General features: G+C 40.9%; 1 protein-coding gene across 2 annotated transcripts in view; it reads left to right on the forward strand.

Moving 5' to 3' along the window:
• The window catches only part of RFX4 (regulatory factor X4), a gene marked incomplete at both ends in the record, with an annotated part of 165,097 nt that overhangs the window by 93,235 nt on the left and 52,800 nt on the right, over positions 1 to 19,062 (forward strand). For both annotated transcript variants that reach the window (XM_082850840.1, XM_082850841.1), the window contains 2 exons: positions 311 to 388; positions 6,770 to 6,933. In XM_082850840.1, coding sequence (XP_082706966.1) covers positions 311 to 388; positions 6,770 to 6,933 — 242 coding nt within the window. The remainder of the gene's footprint in view (positions 1 to 310; positions 389 to 6,769; positions 6,934 to 19,062) is intronic.

Here is a 19,062-nt window from a genome sequence, read left to right on the forward strand (position 1 = left end):
TTCCCAGAGTCCACAGTTTCAGGGGGTGGAGATGGGGCAGAGAGAGAAACCCATGCTTTCCATACCACAGGGTGAGTGCTCTGAGGGAGAAACACACTCAGGTGTTATGGGAGCACAGAGGAGGGAGCTGAGAGTCAGCGGGCCCCACCTAGTGAAAATGAGTTTTGTCTGGGTCTTGCAGGATGAGTAGGAATTAGGCGAATTTCATCCCCTCCACATAGAATAAATGACTTGAAATTGAAATTCCAAGGGCAGAAGTAACACGTATTAATGTATGCCTTTATTGTTGATCCCTCCTCACCCCTCACAGGTTTCTACCTTTATTATGATGTACAGAACACACTGTCAGAGAATACTGGACACTGTAATAAGAGCCAACTTTGATGAGGTAGGTCAACAAGTGCTGAGCTGTGAATACTCTGCGTTAAAATACTATGATAACACGAACTTCTATTTCACGAGCTCCCTGCTAGTTGCCAGATCTCTGGAAGCCCTTGATGTACATTAGCTCATTTAATCCTCACAGTGATCCTAGGAAGCAGGCATTGTTACTCTCCCCATTTTACCGATTCTCTGTGTGAACAGCAGTTGGCATGGCTTTTTACGTGCTCTGTCTAGTGAACTGCATCCTGCCCAGTTGGCCTCCTGGGAACACAGTTTTGCCAAGGTGTCATTACACCCAGAATTATACATTCAGAAAAGCTAAAGGGAAGCTTTTCTTTATTTTTGATTTAACCTTTTCCTGAGGCTCATCTGCTTCAGTGCATTTGGAGCTGGTTACCCTCCATTCTCAAGGTCTGGTCCCCGTGTCCATCTCACACTGCCGGTAGGGCCATCTTTGAATACAAACAATCTAAGAATTTCATTTCATTTTTATTTAAAAATATTACAGTTAAGGAATGGGGAGGAGAAATAAGGGAGGATTGAAGCACTGGTTATATAACCAAAGAGACAATAAAATCTTCTTGCCTAAAATGCCATCCAAAAGTATCTTCCAACAGGATGGCAGGAAACCGCACATTTCACCCCATAAACCTGAGGCCTTTCTGTTGAAAGAAAATGCCTTTCAGGCAGGAAAAAAAAAAAAAAAAAAAAAACTAAACTAAACCAAAGACACCACCCTGAGATCAGGTGTGGGCATTCAATTTCAGGGAAGATAACCCAGGCTCTACAGGGGCTATAAAAATCAGTAGTTATTGGTGAAAAAGATGCTGGAGATTCCCTTTTTGTGTGTTTTAGGGGGGCATGTGCTGTTGGAGATGGAGGGGAAGAGGATGAGGTAAGGCAGTGAATGCTTGTTGAGCACTTGCCGGTACTTGTGCACCTTGTTTACTGTTCCCTCAGGAGCCCAGTGTAGCAGTGGTACCACCGTATGTGAGCTGTCGCTTGGTTCTCAGACATGGCTCCAGAAGAGGTGGCAGCGTGTTGGCAGAGAAGGACTATTCTTCCTGCTCTTGACTTTCATCCACTAGATTCTTAAATTCCCCAAATTCCTTGAGTGACCGTTTACGTGGAACTATTTTCTTTTTAAAGAAAGCAAACTCACTGCTTTCTCTCGTATTGTAGTTTGGCTATGTCTCACGAATCAAAGACGGTGCACTGAGATCTGGGCAAACCATGACTCATGACTGGTTAAGACAACACTGGCTTCTGTAACAGATAAGCCCCAAGTCTTAACACAGTGAGACAATAGTGTCACAATCCAACGTGGACGCCCTTGGTTGGAAGGCTGGTTTCTGGGCGTGGTTCAGGGACCCAGGCTTCTTCTACCTTGTGGCCACACCCTGCCCTAGAGCCTTGGAGTCCCCTGTTCAGCTGATGGATGGGGAAAAGGATTACAGGGAAGACATCCCCTTTTTTAACCTTGTCAGCCCAGAAATAAAATGCATCACTTTTGCCCATAGTCTATTGGCAAGAGCTGGTCTCACAGCCCCACCTTGAGGTAAGGGGAGCTGGGAAGTGTGGCCCGTCACTGGGCGGCAGCTTATACTACTAGAGAAGAGGAGCTCTGGTGGATAGCTGTCCCTCTCTGCCACAAAAGTACTAACAACAAAACTGGTGACAGTCCTCCCGTATGTTCATATCTAGCTTTATACATCTCAAAACTTGATCATCATCTTACTTCACTGAATTCCATTCATCAATTCCAACACTTGTTGGGCATCTAATGGTGCCATATGCTGCTCTAGCCCCCAGAAATGGGGTGACAGGACACGGTCTTGAGGGAAAAAAAAGGCACGCACACCAGCAATTAGGATGCAGAATATATGGTCCAGAAACCTTGTGAGGGCTTGAGTGCTCCTGCGGGAAAAGTGCTAGACTCGGAGCCTAGGCTTGCATTCAAGACGTGGCTCAACTCCTCGTCCTAGAAATGAAGATAAAAATATCATCCCTGCCTATCCAGTTCACAGGATGACTGGAAGGAGGAGATGAGACAATGCCTGGTAAAAGGTCATACAAATGCTTGCTCTCGTCAGATACGTCAACCAGAGAGTTAAGAGAGGTCGCACAGTAGGTTAGATCTTTGTCACCTAACACTGCTGGTCCAGTATTTCTTTCTACCCCTGGGCAGGGGTATTTGGTGGCCGTTTCTGAGATGGCTGATCGAGATGTTGTTCATTCTACCCAAACACGAAAGAATGAAGGGGGGTATTTTACCTCTGATGGGCATGGCTTTCTCCTACAGCTGAGAAAAGTCATTGGTAAATAAATGGTGGATGCATCTGGTACACTGTGAGGGTGTAGTTTGTTTCAGGTCTTCAAGATCTTCAATATCCATTGAGGTCACAATGTAGACCTAGTATATTACAATCTTCCGGTATCTTATTGTTTGCTCATTGTCTGTCTCCTACCACCACCATGGAAGCCCTTGAGGGCAGGGACCTCGTTTGTCTTGCGTCTTGCTTACTACTGTATCCAGGTCAATTATACTCTCAGGCTCTCAGTAAATGTTTCTTGGGTGGGTGAGTGGATGGATGGATGGATGGGTGGATGGGTGGATGGGTGGATGGATGGAAAACCGCCACAGACTTATAGCATTGTCAGGCAAGCACAAAGAGTCCAAGTCTGCAGGTAGGGGACTTGCTGCAAAGCCTTCTCCCAACTACATTGCACAGAGAGCTGTAAAATCAGATAGTCCTGTGTTTGAGTCCCAAATTCACCACTTCCTAGCCTGTGACCTTGAGCAAGGTACTTAACCTCTCTGAGCCTCAATTTCTTTTTCTGTAAAATGGAGATAATAACTATATCTACCTCACAGTAAAATTGTGATGATTACATGGAAATTGTATAGATAAAGTGTCTGATTTCAAACTCAGAGCATAATAAGTGGTAGGTATTCTGGTAGTTATTGTTTTGTCAAGTTCCTTTTAACACTGTAGCAATTAAGTACCCATGACTGGAAGTCATCAGATATGTTTCCACAAGGTGCCAATATATTAGGAATGAACTAAACATAGGCATGGAAAAGAAATAGAAAACTTACTTAGGTATTCTTAAGGAAATCATCTCCTGATACTTCATTGAACAGAGAGAAAAAGGGCTGGGAGTTCAAGGGACTAAAGTAGATAATCCAGGAAACTTGGTTTAAATAATCATTTTCAATCATTTACCCCTGATTCGCTCACCATTTATGCTTGCAAGGAGTGAGGAGAACTTTTCCCTTCTGTCTAATTATGTTTCCATTTGTTAAATGCCTTCATCATGCCAGGCATCTTACAAGTGATCTTATTTCATCCTACCGATAGGCAGACACCATCTCCATTTTGTAAAGGCTGGTAACTCTCATATTTGTATATTCGTTTAGTCCGAGCTCCAGATTCAAATGACTTGCCGTCTAACTTACGGTGGTCTAATCAGAGCTCTGATTTTCACTCCCAGGTTTGTTCTTCCCAAGTCTTAGATTGCCACTACCACACACAATTGCTCAAACCACAAACCTCGGTTCTTCTTTTCCCCTCACGCTTCCTATCTAGTCTATCAGGACGTCCTGTTGGCTCAGCCTCCTGATATGAACACTGTGTCTGTCCATTTCACCCCTGACTTCCAAGTATCAGCCCTTGAGCTTTACACTGTTCTCCCTCCTTTTTTTTCCTTCTCACTCTGAGGAACTAGTCCACTGGACATGAAATGCTCTTAAATGCAGAGTAGGAAGGGAGGTCAAAACTGGATAATATACCCTCTACAAAGGCTGCCCTGGTACCAGGACTGATCAGGGCTCCCTGTGCCACTTGAACAGACTTGAAAAAGACAGATGGCTGCTAATGAGAGTGACTTTCTACAGATTTGTTTTAATGTACACAGCAGCTAATGTTTGCCAGAATTTCTGCTGGAAATTGACTACTCATAAAAAAAAATAAAAAAAAAAAGAGTAGGGCTACATGCAAGGAGAGCTTAGAAAGGCAGATGAATTCAGAATCTACCAAATACTAGGAATCAACTGGGCAATGCTTATTCAGAGTTGGAAGGACACGCAGGGAGGTCCAGGACCTGGCCAGAGGCCAGTGCCCAGGGATGAGATGGGATCCGGAGACAGCAGAGGGTTGTCTGGAGGGTAAGCACCTTGTCTAAGAGATGTGGCCACCTCCAGGCCCAAGGCGGCCAGCAGTCAGCCACCAGGTGTCCCAATAAGAACAGGAACTTTGACAGGTGAGCAGAGCCGCCATAGGGATCCTGGCTGGGTGACGCTCAGAAACGTAGGCAAGGGGTCTCAAATGTCTTAGGGCAGTGCACTGATTTCTTGGGCCTCATAGTTGTAGTGCCTCCATGATACAAATAATAATAATAGTAATAATAATAGCAGCTAACCTTTATTGAGCATTTACTATGTGCCAACCACTGTAATAAGTACATTTTAGGACTCTTTACCAAAATCTAGTAAATACTACTTTTATTCCCGTTTCACAGGTAAAGAAACTGAGGCATAGAGATATTATACCCCTAGTTGGTAGTGGTGACAGGATTAGAACCCTGGAAGGCAGTCTTCACTCATTTGGATTTTTTTTGTTGGTTTTAATTTTCAGTCTCATTGTAAACTTTGCAATATTTTCACTCTCGTGGAATTAACAGAACTGTGACTTTGAGTTTCATAATTTACAAACCTGACCTCCTTTACCACTTTGATCCTGTTTTTGGAAATTACCATTTTCCCTCTAGGAAGTCAGGGGGCATGCTTTTCTCCTCATTCCTCATCCCCAAAGGCTCCCATCCAGTGTTTACGCTGGGAATTCCAGCCTGGCCGTGGGGATCAGGGAATTCTGTCCATCTGAGGCTGAGCTCAGGTCACCAAGCTAGGGTCAGAGGAAGCCTGGTCAAAGGAAAGTAAGACCCTACTTCTAAGAGGGGCTTGGAGGACAACTGCAGGTCCCCAGGCTGGGGCAGAAAGCTGGGATGTGGGCAGCAGTCCAAGAAGAGGCATAGGTCTCAGGAATGGGGTAGAAGCCCACGTGAAGAGCAAACTAGCCACTAGACTGATTTGTGAAAAGACAAATTCATCCATTCCCTGACTTGCTGTCTGGCTTTGGACAAATAAGTTAATGTCTCTACACAATGGGAGCGGTGATCCTAAGCTGTAGTATTAACTGAGAGAACCTGTGCTAAGTTCCTGACGTATAGTAGCACTCAATAAATACATAACGCTGACACCATTAACAATACCACCTCCAAAGTGTTAGACTTGGGTACTAAATGACCTCCTGCCTTGGGTCAGGATCGATTTGGGGAACCAGGAATGTGGGAAGTGCTGTACACAAGGGTTCAGGAGTGCCCATCTGTGGAGGAAAGAAAGATACATAGTTCAGGAACCAAGTTGAGCTTGTAAGAATTCACAAAACTTCAATTATTTGTTCCCTAACTTTAAGATGAGTCATTCCTCAGTGTTAGCCAAAGTCTAGGTATCTTTAGTGTTATTATACGTACCCAATACCCATCTTCTACCGTGTCACTTCCCTTCCCTTATCTTGTCCCACCCCCCACCTGCTCTCTCCCTGACCTCCAACTCAGACCCTGGAAGATACAGGGGTAGGGGGCCTGCTCTCCTCGTATTAATAACGATAACTCCATTTTGAGTGCCCGCTAGATTTCTGTCCTGTGCTAGTGGTTGGGCTTGGGTGTCCTCGTACCTTACTGTCCAGATGGCACCGCCTAGCGTCCCATAATGACGCTAGCCAGCCAAGGCTGCACCAAGGGCTCTTTGAGAAAGTGCTCGAATTTGGCCACGAAGAGGCCTTTGCACTTTATCCATTTTGGGGGCGCACAAGATTGTATCAGGAGACTTCTGTCTGTGACACCTACTCTTCTTCCTCCTAGACACAGTCCTCTTACCAGCAACTCGCACAACGTTCCCTTCCTTTCCAGAACACCCTGGGGTCCCCGAGGCACCAACAGGCCCAAAGAATAGTTGTAGTGCTCTGAGCTTTTTAGAAGCAACATCCCACCTTCCCTTTCTTAAACTTTTTACCCAGACCACGCTCAGCATGAAGGGGCAGATGGGTTAACTTGCTACTGCTCTCTGCCAGGGCAGGATAGACCCCAGGCTGCCAGGCCAAGTGCTTCTCTAGCAGGGGGCATGCACCCAGACGGGCAGGGTGAAGGCTTGGGACAGGAGGACCTTCCGGGGCCTCGTGAGCCACCCAGGCTGGGACGGCCTCTGCTGCTGCAAGGGGAGAAGAGAATAGCGCTGTGGACTGGGCTGGCCTTGGCTGAGTCCCGGGGCTCTGCTGGGAGGGCCTTGTGTAACCTCAACGGTTCTTCTCTCTGTGGGTTGATACAGGTTCAAAGTTTCCTTCTGCACTTTTGGCAAGGAATGCCGCCCCACATGCTGCCCGTGCTGGGCTCCTCCACGGTGGTGAACATCGTCGGCGTGTGTGACTCCATCCTCTACAAAGCTATCTCCGGAGTGCTGATGCCCACTGTGCTGCAGGCATTACCTGACAGGTGGGCACGCTTCTTCTCATATCCCCTCATGGCTGGTCCTCAGCAGGTATTGTTCCTGCTTCTCATTTATTGAATAGAACCATGTGCACTGTCTGGGGGCCTCCCTTGTAAAGACCATTAATATTGGACTTTAAAATATTAAATTTTATTTATATTTTTGAATATAAATAAAATTTAGTATTTCCAGTATAAGTAAAATTTAACATTTTGAACCTCTTGTATCACTCAAAATTCAAAAAGGATGATATGTTACACAGTGAAAAGTCTCCTAATCTTCTTCCCCACATACCCAGGTCGTCTCCCCAGAGCATCAAATGCAGTCATTTTCTTAGGGCCCCGTCCGGATCTGCTATGCACATGTAACCAGTGCATGACATATACTTTTTCTTACTCAAATGATGACATACTACATATGCTGTTCTATACCTTGTTTCAAAAAAACAAGTCTTGGAGATTGTGTTGGGCAGCTTCTGTGCCCCTTCAGATGCAGGCTCCGCTGTGTTCCATGCTGCCTTCTGCCCGGTGAGGGGTAGGTGGGGAGGGTGGACTGCATGGAACTCCTTACGGGGCTCCCTTTCCCTCTGGCTTCCAGCCCTGATCAGCTGGTGGTGGGGAGGGGGTCAGAAGGGACATCAAAGGGAGGGAGGAGAGTGAAGTCAGGAGATTGCCTCCCTACCTCCCTCCCTATGAGGTCACCCCCGGCTGGCCACGTACCTCCACTGGGCTCTGCTGCCTTCCAGGCCGCCTCTCTCCCTCCAGGTTGTCCTTTCGTCATGAGGTGGATGACAGCCTGCTGACCCTAACCCCTGGTTGCAGCGGTCACCTTTATGGGTTCTCCTATGCCTATCCACGCCTTTATGACTTGTCCCTTATAAACAAACTCTAGTGTTTTGAGTGGCATCTGTTTCCTGTTGGGACTGCTACAGAGAGCATTTTACATCAGTCTATAAAGAAGTGGTTTTTTTTTTTCTTTTTCACACCTGCATATTGTTCCTCTGTGTTGAGTTAAGTTAGTTGTCTTGATGTTTCCAATCTTGTCCTATTACAATGCTGTGATGAATGATGTTTTTAGTACATTCTTTTCCGTGGTGCAGTTTGTTAGTTTCCTGGGGCTGCAATAACCAAGTACCACAAACTGGGTGGCTGAAAACAACAAACGTATTCCCTCACAGTTCTGGAGGCCACAAGTCTAAAATCAAGTGGTTGTCAGGGTTGGTTCTTTGCAGGGACTTTGAGGGAGGATCTGATCTGTGCCTCTCTCACAGCTTCTCATGGGTGCCGTCTACCCTTGGCTTGTAGCTGCATCACTCCAGTCTCTGCCTCCCATCTTCACATTGATTCCCACTCTGTGTCTTGCTGTCTCCCGTAAGGACACTTGTCACTGGATCTGAGGCCCACCCAGTTAATCCAAGGTTTCATCTCAAGATCCTTAATTTAAGCATATCCACAAAGGCCCTTTTATCATATAAGGTCAACTTCACGGGTTCCAATTGGACGTATTATGGGGGGGAACAACCCTTCATCCTACTACATAGAGTATATGTGCAGGATAAATTCCTAAAGGGCTGAATTCCTGGTTCAAAGGGTCTGTGACTTAAACTTGTCTCAGTGAGGTTTTAATTTGCATTTATCTTATTACGAATGGAGTTGAATATCTCTTCATGTCTTTAAGAGTGATTTCTATTTCTTTCCCATGAACTCTCTGTTCTTATCCTTTGACTGTTTTTCTATTTGGTAGTTGATGTTTTTCTCATTGATTTCTTTTTTTAAATTTTATTTTATTTATTTTTTTATACAGCAGGTTCTTATTAGTTATCCACTTTATACATATTAGTGTATATATGTCAATCCCAATCTCCCAATTCATCACACCACCACCACCACCACTTTCCCCACTTGGTGTCCGTACGTTTCTTCTCTGCATCTGTGTCTCAATTTCTGCCCTGCAGACCAGTTCATCTGTACCATTTTTCTAGGTTCCACATATATGCGTTAATATACGATATTTGTTTTTCTCTTTCTGACTTACTTCACTCTGTATGACAGTCTCTAGATCCATCCACGTCTCTACAAATGACCCAATTTCGTTCTTCTTTATGGCTGAATAACATTCCATTGTATATATGTACCACAACTTCTTTATCCATTCGTCTGTGGATGGGCATTTAGGTTGCTTCCATGACCTGGCTATTGTAAACAGTGCTGCAATGAACATTGGGGTACATATGTCATTTTGAATTGTGGTTTTCTCTGGGTATAGGCCCAGTAGTGGAATTGCTGGGTCATATGGTAATTCTATTTTTAGTTTTTTAAGGAACCTCCATACTGTTCTCCATAGTGGCTGTATCAATTTACATTCCCACCAACAGTGCAAGAAGTTTCCCTTTTCTCCCCACCCTCTCCAGCATTTGTTGTTTGTAGATTTCCTGATGATGCCCATGCTAACTGGTGTGAGGTGATACCTCATTGTGGTTTTGATTTGCATTTCTCTAATAATTAGTGATGTTGAGCAGCTTTTCATGTGCTTCATGGACATTTGTATATCTTCTTTGGAGAAATGTCTATTTAGGTCTTCTCCCCACTTTTGGATTGGGTTGTTTGTTTTTTTCATATTGAGCTGCATGAGCTTTTTATATATATTGGAGGTTAATCCTTTGTACATTGATTCGTGTGCAAATATTTTCTCCCATTATGAGGGTTGTTTTTTTTTTTTTTGCTTTTTTTTTTGTGGTATGCGGGCCTCTCACTGTTGTGGCCTCTCCCATTGCGGAGCACAGGCTCCAGACACGCAGGCTCAGCGGCCATGGATCACGGGCCTAGCCGCTCCATGGCATGTGGGATCTTCCCGGACCGGGGCACGAACCCGTGTCCCCTGCATTGGCAGGTGGACTCTCAACCACTGCGCCACCAGGGAAACCCGAGGATTGTTTTTTTGTCTTGTTTGTAGTTTCCTTAGCTGTGCAAAAACTTTTAAGTTTCATTAGGTCCCATTTGTTTATTTTTGTTTTTATTTCCATTACTCTAGGAGGTGGATCAAAAAAAGATCTTTCTGTGATTTATGTCAAAGTGCGTTTGTTCTTCCTATGTTTTCCTCTCAGAGTTTTATAGTATCCGGTCTTACATTTAGGTCTCTAATCCATTTTGAGTTTATTTTTGTGTATGGTGTTAGGGAGTGTTCTAATTTCATTCTTTTACATGTAGCTGTCCAGTTCTCCCAGCACCACTTACTGAAGAGACTGTCTTTTCTCCATTGTATATCCTTGCCACCTTTGTCATACATTAGTTGACCATAGTTGCATGGGTTTATCTCTGGGCTTTCTATCCTATTCCATTGATCTATATTTCTGGTTTTGTGTCAGTACCATACTGTCTTGATTATGGTAGCTTTGTAGTATAGTCTGAAGTCTGGGAGCCCGATTCCTCCAGCTCCGTTTTCTTCCTTCAAGACTGCTTTGGCTATTTGGGGTCTTTTGTGTCTCCATACAAATTTTAAGATTTTTTGTTCTAGTTCTGTAAAAAATGCCATTGGTAATTTGATAGGGATTACATTGAATCTGTAGATTGCTTTGGTAGTATAGTCATTTTCACAGTATTGCTTCTTCCAATCCGAGAACATGGTATATCTCTCCATCTGTTTGTATCATCTTTAATTTATTTCATCACTGTCTTATAGTTTTCTGCATACAGGCCATCTGTCTCCCTAGGTAGGTTTATTCCTAGGTATTTTATTCTTTTTGTTGCAATGGTAAATGGGAGTGTTTCCTTAATATCTCTTTCAGATTTTTTGTCATTAGTGTATAGGAATGCAAGAGGTTTCTGGGCATTAATTTTGTATCCTGCAACTTTACCAAATTCATTGATTAGCTCTAGTAGTTTTCTGCTGGCATCTTTAGGATTCTCTATGTATAGTATCATGTCATCTGCAAACAGTGACAGTTTTACTTCTTCTTTTCCTATTTGTATTCCTTTTATTTCTTTTTCTTCTCTGATTGCCATGGCTAGGACTTCCAAAACTATGTTGAATAATAGTGGTGAGAGTGGACATCCTTGTCCTGTTACTGATCTTAGAGGAAATGCTTTCAGGTTTTCACCATTGAGAATGACATTTGCTGTGGGTTTGTCGTATATGGCCTTTATTATGTTGAGGTAGGTTCCCTCTACGCACACATTCTGGAGAGTTTGTATCATAAATGGGTGTTGAATTTTGTCAAAAGCTTTTTCTGCATCTATTGAGATGATCATACGGTTTTTATTCTTCAGTTTGTTATTATGGTGTATCACATTGATTGATTTGCATATATTGAAGAATCCTTGCATCCCTGGGATAAATCCCACTTGACCATGGTGCATGATCCTTTTAAGGTGTTGTTGGATTTGGTTTACTAGTGTTTTGTTAAGGATTTTTGCAGCTATATTCATGAGTGATATTGGTCTGTAATTTTCCTTTTTTGTAGTATCTTTGTCTGGTTTTGGTATCAGGGTGATGGTGGCCTCATAGAATGAGTTTGGGAGTGTTCCTTCCTCCGCAATTGTTTGGAAGATTTTGAGAAGGATGGGTGTTAGCTCTTCCCTAAATGTTGGATAGAATTCACCTGTGAAGCTATCTGGTCCTGGGCTTTTGTTTGTTGGAAGATTTTTAATCACAGTTTCAATTCCATGCCTTGTGATTGGTCTGTTCGTATTTCCCATTTCTTCCTGGTTCAGTCTTGGAAGATTATACCTTTCTAAGAATTTGTCCATTTCTTCCAGGTTGTCCATTTTATTGCCACAGAGTTGCTTATAGTAGTCTCTCAGGATGCTTTGTATTTCTGCGATGTCTGTTGTAACGTCTCCTATTTCACTTCTAGTTTTAATGATTTGAGTCCTCTCCCTCTTTTTCTTGATGAGTCTGGCTAATGGTTTATCAATTTTATCTTCTCAAAGAACCAGCTTTTAGTTTTATTGATCTTTGCTATTGTTTTCTTTGTTTCTATCTCATTTATTTCTGCTCTGATCTTTATGATTTCTTTCCTTCTACTAACTTTGGGTTTTGTTTCTTTTTCTTTCTCTAGTTCTTTTACGTGTAAGGTTAGATTGTTTATTTGAGATGTTTTTTGTTTCTTAGGTAGGATTGTATTGCTGTAAACTTCCCTCTTAGAACTGCTTTTGCTGCATCCCGTAGGTTTTGGATCGTCGTGTTTTCATTGTCATTTGTCTCTAGGTATTTTTTGATTTCCTCTTTGATTTCTTCAGTGATCTCTTGGTTATTTAGTAACGTATTGTGTAGCCTCCATGTGTTTATGTTTTTTACATTTTTTTCCCTGTGATTGATTTCTAATCTCATAGCATTGTGGTCAGAAAAGATGCTTGATATGATTTCAGTTTTCTTAAATTTACTGAGGCTTGATTTGTGACCCAAGATGTGATCTATCCTGGAGAATGTTCCGTGCACACTTGAGAAGAAAGTGTAATCTGCTGTTTTTGAATGGAATGTCCTATAAATATCAGTTAAATCTATCTGGTCTGTTGTGTCATTTAAAGTTTGTGTTTTGTTATTAATTTTCTGTTTGGATGATCTGTCCATTGGTGTAAGTGAGGTGTTAAAGTCCCCCACTATTATTGTGTTACTGTCAATTTCCTCTTTTACAGCTGTTAGCAGTTGCCTTATGTATTGAGGTGCTCCTATGTTGGGTGTATATATATTTATAATTGTTATATCTTCTTCTTGGATTGATCCCTTGATCATTATGTAGTGTCCTTCCTTGTCTCTTGTAACATTCTTTATTTTAAAGTCTATTTTATCTGATATGAGTATTGCTACTCCAGCTTTCTTTTGATTTCCATTTGCACGGAATATCTTTTTCCATCCCCTCACTTTCAGTCTGTATGTGTCCCTATGCCTGAAGTGGGTCTCTTGTAGACAGCATATATATGGGTCTTGTTTTTGTATCCATTCAGCAAGCCTGTGTCTCTTGGTTGGAGCATTCAATCCATTCACATTTAAGGTAATTATCGATATGTATGTTCCTCTGACCATTTTCTTAATTGTTCTGTTTTTGTTTTTGTAGGTCCTTTTCTTCTCTTGTGTTTCCCACTTAGAGAAGTTCCTTTAGCATTTGTTGTAGAGCTGGTTTGCTGGTGCTGAATTCTCTTAGCTTTTGCTTGTCTGTAAAGCTTTTGATTTCTCCATCGAATCTGAATGAGATGCCTGCCAGGTAGAGTAATCTTGGTTGTAGTTTCTTCTCTTTCATCACTTTAAGTATATCATGCCACTCCCTTCTGGCTTGTAGAGTTTCTGCTGAGAAATCAGCTGTTAACCTTATGGGAGTTCCCTTGTATGTTATTTGTCATTTTTCCCTTGCTGCTTTCAAGAATTTTTCTTTGTCTTTAATTTTTGTCAATTTGATTACTATGTGTCTTGGCATGTTTCTCCTTGGGTTTATCCTGTATGGGACTCTCTGGGCTTCCTGGACTTGGGTGGCTATTTCCTTTCCCATATTAAGGAAGTTTTCGACTATAATCTCTTCAAATATTTTATTGGGTTCTTTCTCTCTCTCTTCTCCTTCTGGGACCCCTATAATGCAAATGTTGTTGCGTTTAATGTTGTCCCACAGGTCTCTTAGGCTGTCTTCATTTCTTTTCTTTTTTTTTTCTTTATTCTGTTCTGCAGCAGTGAATTCCACCATTCTGTCTTCCGAGTCACTTATCTGTTCTTCTGCCTCAGTTATTCTGCTATTGATTCCTTCTAGTGTAGTTTTCATTTCACTTATTGGATTGTTCATCTCTGTTTGTTTGTTCTTTAATTCTTCTAGGTCTTTGTTAAACATTTCTTGTATCTTCTCGATCTTTGCCTCCATTGTTTTTCCGAGGTCCTGGATCATCTTCACTGTCATTATTCTGAATTCTTTTTCTGGAAGATTGCCTATTTACACTTCATTTAGTTGTTTTTCTGGGGTTTTATCTTGTTCCTTCATCTGGTACATAGCCCTTGCCTTTTCATCTTGTCTTTCTGTGAATGTGGTTTTTGGTCCACAGGCTGCAGGATTGTAGTTCTTCTTGCTTCTGCTGTCTGCCCTCTGGTATATGAGGCTATCTCATTGATTTTTAAGAGCTCTTTATTTTTTAGAAATATTAACCATTTATCTGTAATAAGAGTTGCAAATCTTTTCTCATTTTGTTCCTTTGTTTTTGCCGTACAGAAAATATGTTTGTGTAGTTGAATTTATCAGTCCTTGTTTTTATGGCTCCTGGATTTTGTTTCATTGTTTCAGAAGTCTTTCCCACTCCGGTTACAAAATAATTTTCCCTTGGTTTATGCTACAAACTTTATGCTTTGATTCTGTACTTTTGAACTTTTATACAATTTGGAATTCATCCTTGTGTAAGATGTAAAGTATGGCTTCATTTTTTCCCCAACAGCTCTCCCTATCCCCATACATATGTTAACTATTCCATTTTTTCGTCACAGATTTGAGGTGCCTCCTATTTAATGTAGTAAATGTTATATGTATTGGTGCTATTTCTAGACTTGCTAGGCTATACCATAGATATTTGTATATATTCATGTTCCAGGGTCACGCTGTCTTTAAGTTTTGCGCTTTTAAACATATTTTAATATTTGATAGGCTAGCTCCTCATACTTACTTCTGTTTGTAGAATTTTCCTATTATTGTCTCTTATTTTTCCATATTAACTACTTTAGCGTCAGTTTGACTATTTAAGTATTTATATACATATAAAAATTTATATATAAATATATGTATGTTCATTGGGATTACATTACACTTATAGATTAATTTAGGGAGAATTATATCTTTATGGTATTGAGAATTTCTAGAAAAGAACACTGTTTGCCTTGCCATTTATTCTGGTCTTAAATTTTGTGGCCTTCAGGAATGTTGTATATATTTTTTCGTATAAATCATATATATTTTTAAAATTAAATTCATTCTTACTTTTTTTTGTTGCTATTGTAAATGCAGTCTTTTCCTCCATATCTCTTGACTGGTGGTTGTTTATATATATGAAAGCTATTGGTTTCTGTGTGTTCTATTTGGACCTGACTGTTTTAAATTTAACTATCTTAATGTTGTATTCCTTTTGGGGGCTTCTCTTAAATTTTCCAGGTTTAGAATTATATTATCTAAAAATATCTTTCTAATTTATTTATCTTATCTAATTATGTTGGCTTATTCCTCAAGAACATGTTAAAAGCTCTTGACTTTAATGAGAATGCATCTATTGTTTCTCGGTTAAACATGATGCTGGCTTTGGATTAAGAATGAGATATTCTATCATGCTAAGGAATATCTGTATTTTCTTATTTCATTAAACTTTTGATGAAGAATGGTTGTTGCATATTATCCAATGCTTTCCATCATCTATAGAAGTGATCATATTACCCATATCCTAATATTGAACCATTCTTGAATTCCTAGAATACACCCACTTACTCATAGTCTATTATTTTCTTTAATGTGTTGCAGGATTTTATTTTCTATTTTATTTAGGATTTCTGCATCAGGAGTCAGAAGTGAGATTGGTTTGCACTTTTCTTTTTTGTTGAATCTTTGTCAGTTGTTGGTATCAACATTATTTTTGCTTCATAAAAGGAATCTGGAAGGTTCCCTCTGCCCCTACTTTTTTTCCTAAGGTCTGAAACAGTTTAAATAGCATTGAAATTATTTGCTCTTGAAGATTACACAGAATTAATTTCTCTTTGAAGGCATCTGGGCCGAGTGTTTTGCGGGAGTAAATCTTTGAAATTTTTCTTCTGTCTTTCCTATAGTAATTGGTCAGTTTAGGTTTTCTATCTTCTCTGAGGTAAGTTTTGGTAAATTATATTTTCCTAGAAAATTATCAATTTCTTCTAGATCTTTAAATTTACTTGCTTAGGGTTGAACAAAGTGGGTTTGTAGATTCATTGAGTTCCCTTTGTGTCTGTGATTATTTCTGTTTTACTGCATTTTTGTTTGCATAGTTGTGTTTTCTGCCATTCCTTTGTGAATAGGTTACCTAATTTGTTTAATTTTTTTCAAGGAAAAAGCTCTTGGATGTATTTATTGGTATTATTATTATTTCTTTTTCTCTAACATATTAATTTCTACCTTTATTTAATTAATTTATATTTTAATAAATTTATTTATTTATTTTGGCTGCATGGGGTCTTTGTTGCTGCGTGCAGCCTTTCTCTAGTTGCAGTGAGCGTGGGCTACTATTCATTGCAGTGCGCAGGCTTCTCATTGTGGTGGCTTCTCTTGTTGCGGAGCATGGGCTTCAGGCACGGGGCCTCAGTGGTTGCGGCATGCAGGCTCAGTAGCTGTGGCTCACGGGCTCTAGAGTGCAGGCTCAGTAGTTGTGGTGCATGGGCTTAGTTGCTCCGCGGCATGTGGAGTCTTCCTGGACCAGGGATCAAACCCGTGTCCCCTGCATTGGCAGGCGGATTCTCAACCACTGTGCCACCAGGGAAGCCCTGCCTTTATTATTTTTTCTTTCTTTTTTTTTTTTTTTTTTGCGTTACGCGGGCCTCACACTGTTGTGGCCTCTCCCTGTTGTGGCCTCTCCCGTTGCGGAGCACAGGCTCTGGACGCACAGGCTCAGCGGCCATGGCTCACGGGCCCAGCCGCTCCGCGGCATGTGGGATCTTCCCAGACCGGGGCACGAACCTGTGTCCCCTGCATCGGCAGGCGGACTCTCAACCACTGCGCCACCAGGGAAGCCCTGCCTTTATTTTTTTAACTCCTTTTCCTTTCTTAAGTTTACTCTGTTACTCATTTATTCAACACATATTTATTGAGTGTCTCCTATGTGTCTGACTCAGATCTAGGAAGTTGGGTTATATCAGTGACCAAAAAATTGACCAAAAAATAGATGTTTGATGTATTTACTTTCTTTTTCTTTCTGAATTTTTTTGCTTTTTTTTTTTTTTTTGGCTATATTGGGTCTTTGTTGCTGTGCACAGGCTTTCTCTAGTTGCGGCGAGCGGGGGCTACTCTTCATTGTGGTGCACAGGCTTCTCATCATGGTGGCTTCTCTTGAGGAGCACAGGCTCTAGGCGCATGGACTTCAGTAGCTGCAGCACACAGGCTCAGTAGTTGCAGCACGTGGGCTCAGTAGTTGTGGCTCACTGGCTTAATTGCTCCACAGCTGTGGGATCTTCCTAGACCAGGGCTTGAACCCATGTCCCCTGCACTGGCAGGCAGATTCCTAACCACTGCACCACCAAGGAAGTCTGGCAGGTGGATTCTTAACCACAGCATCCCCAGGGAAGTCCCTATGTACTTTCTTTTAGTTTTGGTTAGTAACATAGGTATTTCAGGCTCGGCTTTTTCCTTTGAGCACTATTTTAGCTTTATCTCATAGGTTTTTTGGGTTTTTTGTTTGTTTGTTTGTTTTTGTTTGTTTTGCGTTATGCAGGCCTCTCACTGTTGTGGCCTCTCCCGTTGCGGAGCACAGGCTCTGGACGCACAGGCTCAGCGACCATGGCTCACAGGCCCAGCCGCTCCGCGGCATGTGGGACCTTCCCAGACCGGGGCACGAACCCGTGTCCCCTGCATCAGCAGGCAGACTCTCAACCACTGCGCCACCAGGGAAGCCCTATCTCATAGGTTTTGATATGTAATATTTTAATACTGTTATTTTCTAGATATTTTGCAACATTGATTTGGAGTTCCTTCTTGTCCTAAGAATTTAAATAGAGCATTTAAAAATATCCAGTTGTTTGGAGCTATTATTTCCTGGTTATGTTATTCATTTTAACTTTACTACTTTGTGATTAGACTGTTTTCTGAACTATTTCTTCTTTTGAGACTATGCTTAGATTTTGTTGTCTAATATATGGTCAGTTTTGTTACACTTGAAGAAGCATTCTGTATCTTCATACAGACCTTTTGACATATATGCATTTGGACCAAATTTATTGTTATTTAGTTCTTGTGTTGTCTTAGTGTTTGTCCACTTAGACTGTTATGGACTGAGAAAGGTTAGTAAGTTAAAGACTGATTTCTAATGTGTGCCAACCTATTTCACCTTGTATTTCCTATTATTTTGTTTTTGAATGTTAGTGCTTTGATATTTCTAATTGCTTCGTCTTCAGTGTGAGTTGTAATGCCTTCCTTATGAATTACAACATCTTCATTGTAAATTGTACTCTTAGCATTATAAAGTCTCATTTAATTTTTTTTGGCCCAGAATTCAATTTGTCTGATATTGAAATCATGACCTCTATTTTCTTTTTGTTTTCATCTGAGGGAATACATTTGCCCACTCTTTTATTTTTAACCTTTATAACTCACTTGTATACAGAACCATTATAATTTGTTTTATTATCCAATCTGATTTTTCTCTTATAAGGTACGTCCAGCCCATATACATTTATTGATACAACAGATACTTTTGTTCTTAGTTCTATCAGTTTATTTTATATTATTATTTATATTTTATAGCTTTTAATTTAATTTTATTTTTTAAATTCAAGTTTATTGAAGTATACCTTATATTCATTAACATTCTTTAGTGTATACAACAAAATATAAAATAGTTTCATCACTTCAAAAACTTCGCCTATTTTGTCAGTGCCTCTCCCCACTGGCAGCCCCTGGCAATCACTCATTTATTTTCTGTGCTTATACTTTCACCTTTTCCAGAATCTTATATAAATGGAATCACATGGTAAGTAGCCTTTTGAGTATGACTCACTTCACTTAGCATAATCCATGTTGTTGTGTGTAACAGTAATTTGTTCTTTTTTTAAATTGAAGTATACTTGATTTACAATGTTGTGTTAATTTCTGCTGTACAGCAAAGTGACTCAGTTATACACATATATACATTCTTTTTTTATATTCTTTTCCATTATGGTTTATCCCAGGATATCGAGTATAGTTCCCTGTGCTATACAGTAGGACCTTGTTGTTTATCCATTCTATATGTAATAGTTTGCATCTACTAAGTCCAAACTCCAGTCCATCCCTCTCCTACTCCTCCTCTCCCTTGGCAACTTCTATGTCTGTGAATCTGTTTCTGTTTTGTAGGTAGGTTCATTTGTACCATATTTCAGATTCCACATATACATGATATCATATGGCATTTGTCTTTGTCTGGCTTAATTCACTTAGCATGATAATCTCTAGTTGCATCCATGTTGCTGCA

This window comes from Leucopleurus acutus, assembly GCF_964270905.1.
Source record: "Leucopleurus acutus genome assembly, chromosome: 11".
NCBI classification, from domain to species: domain Eukaryota; kingdom Metazoa; phylum Chordata; class Mammalia; order Artiodactyla; family Delphinidae; genus Leucopleurus; species Leucopleurus acutus.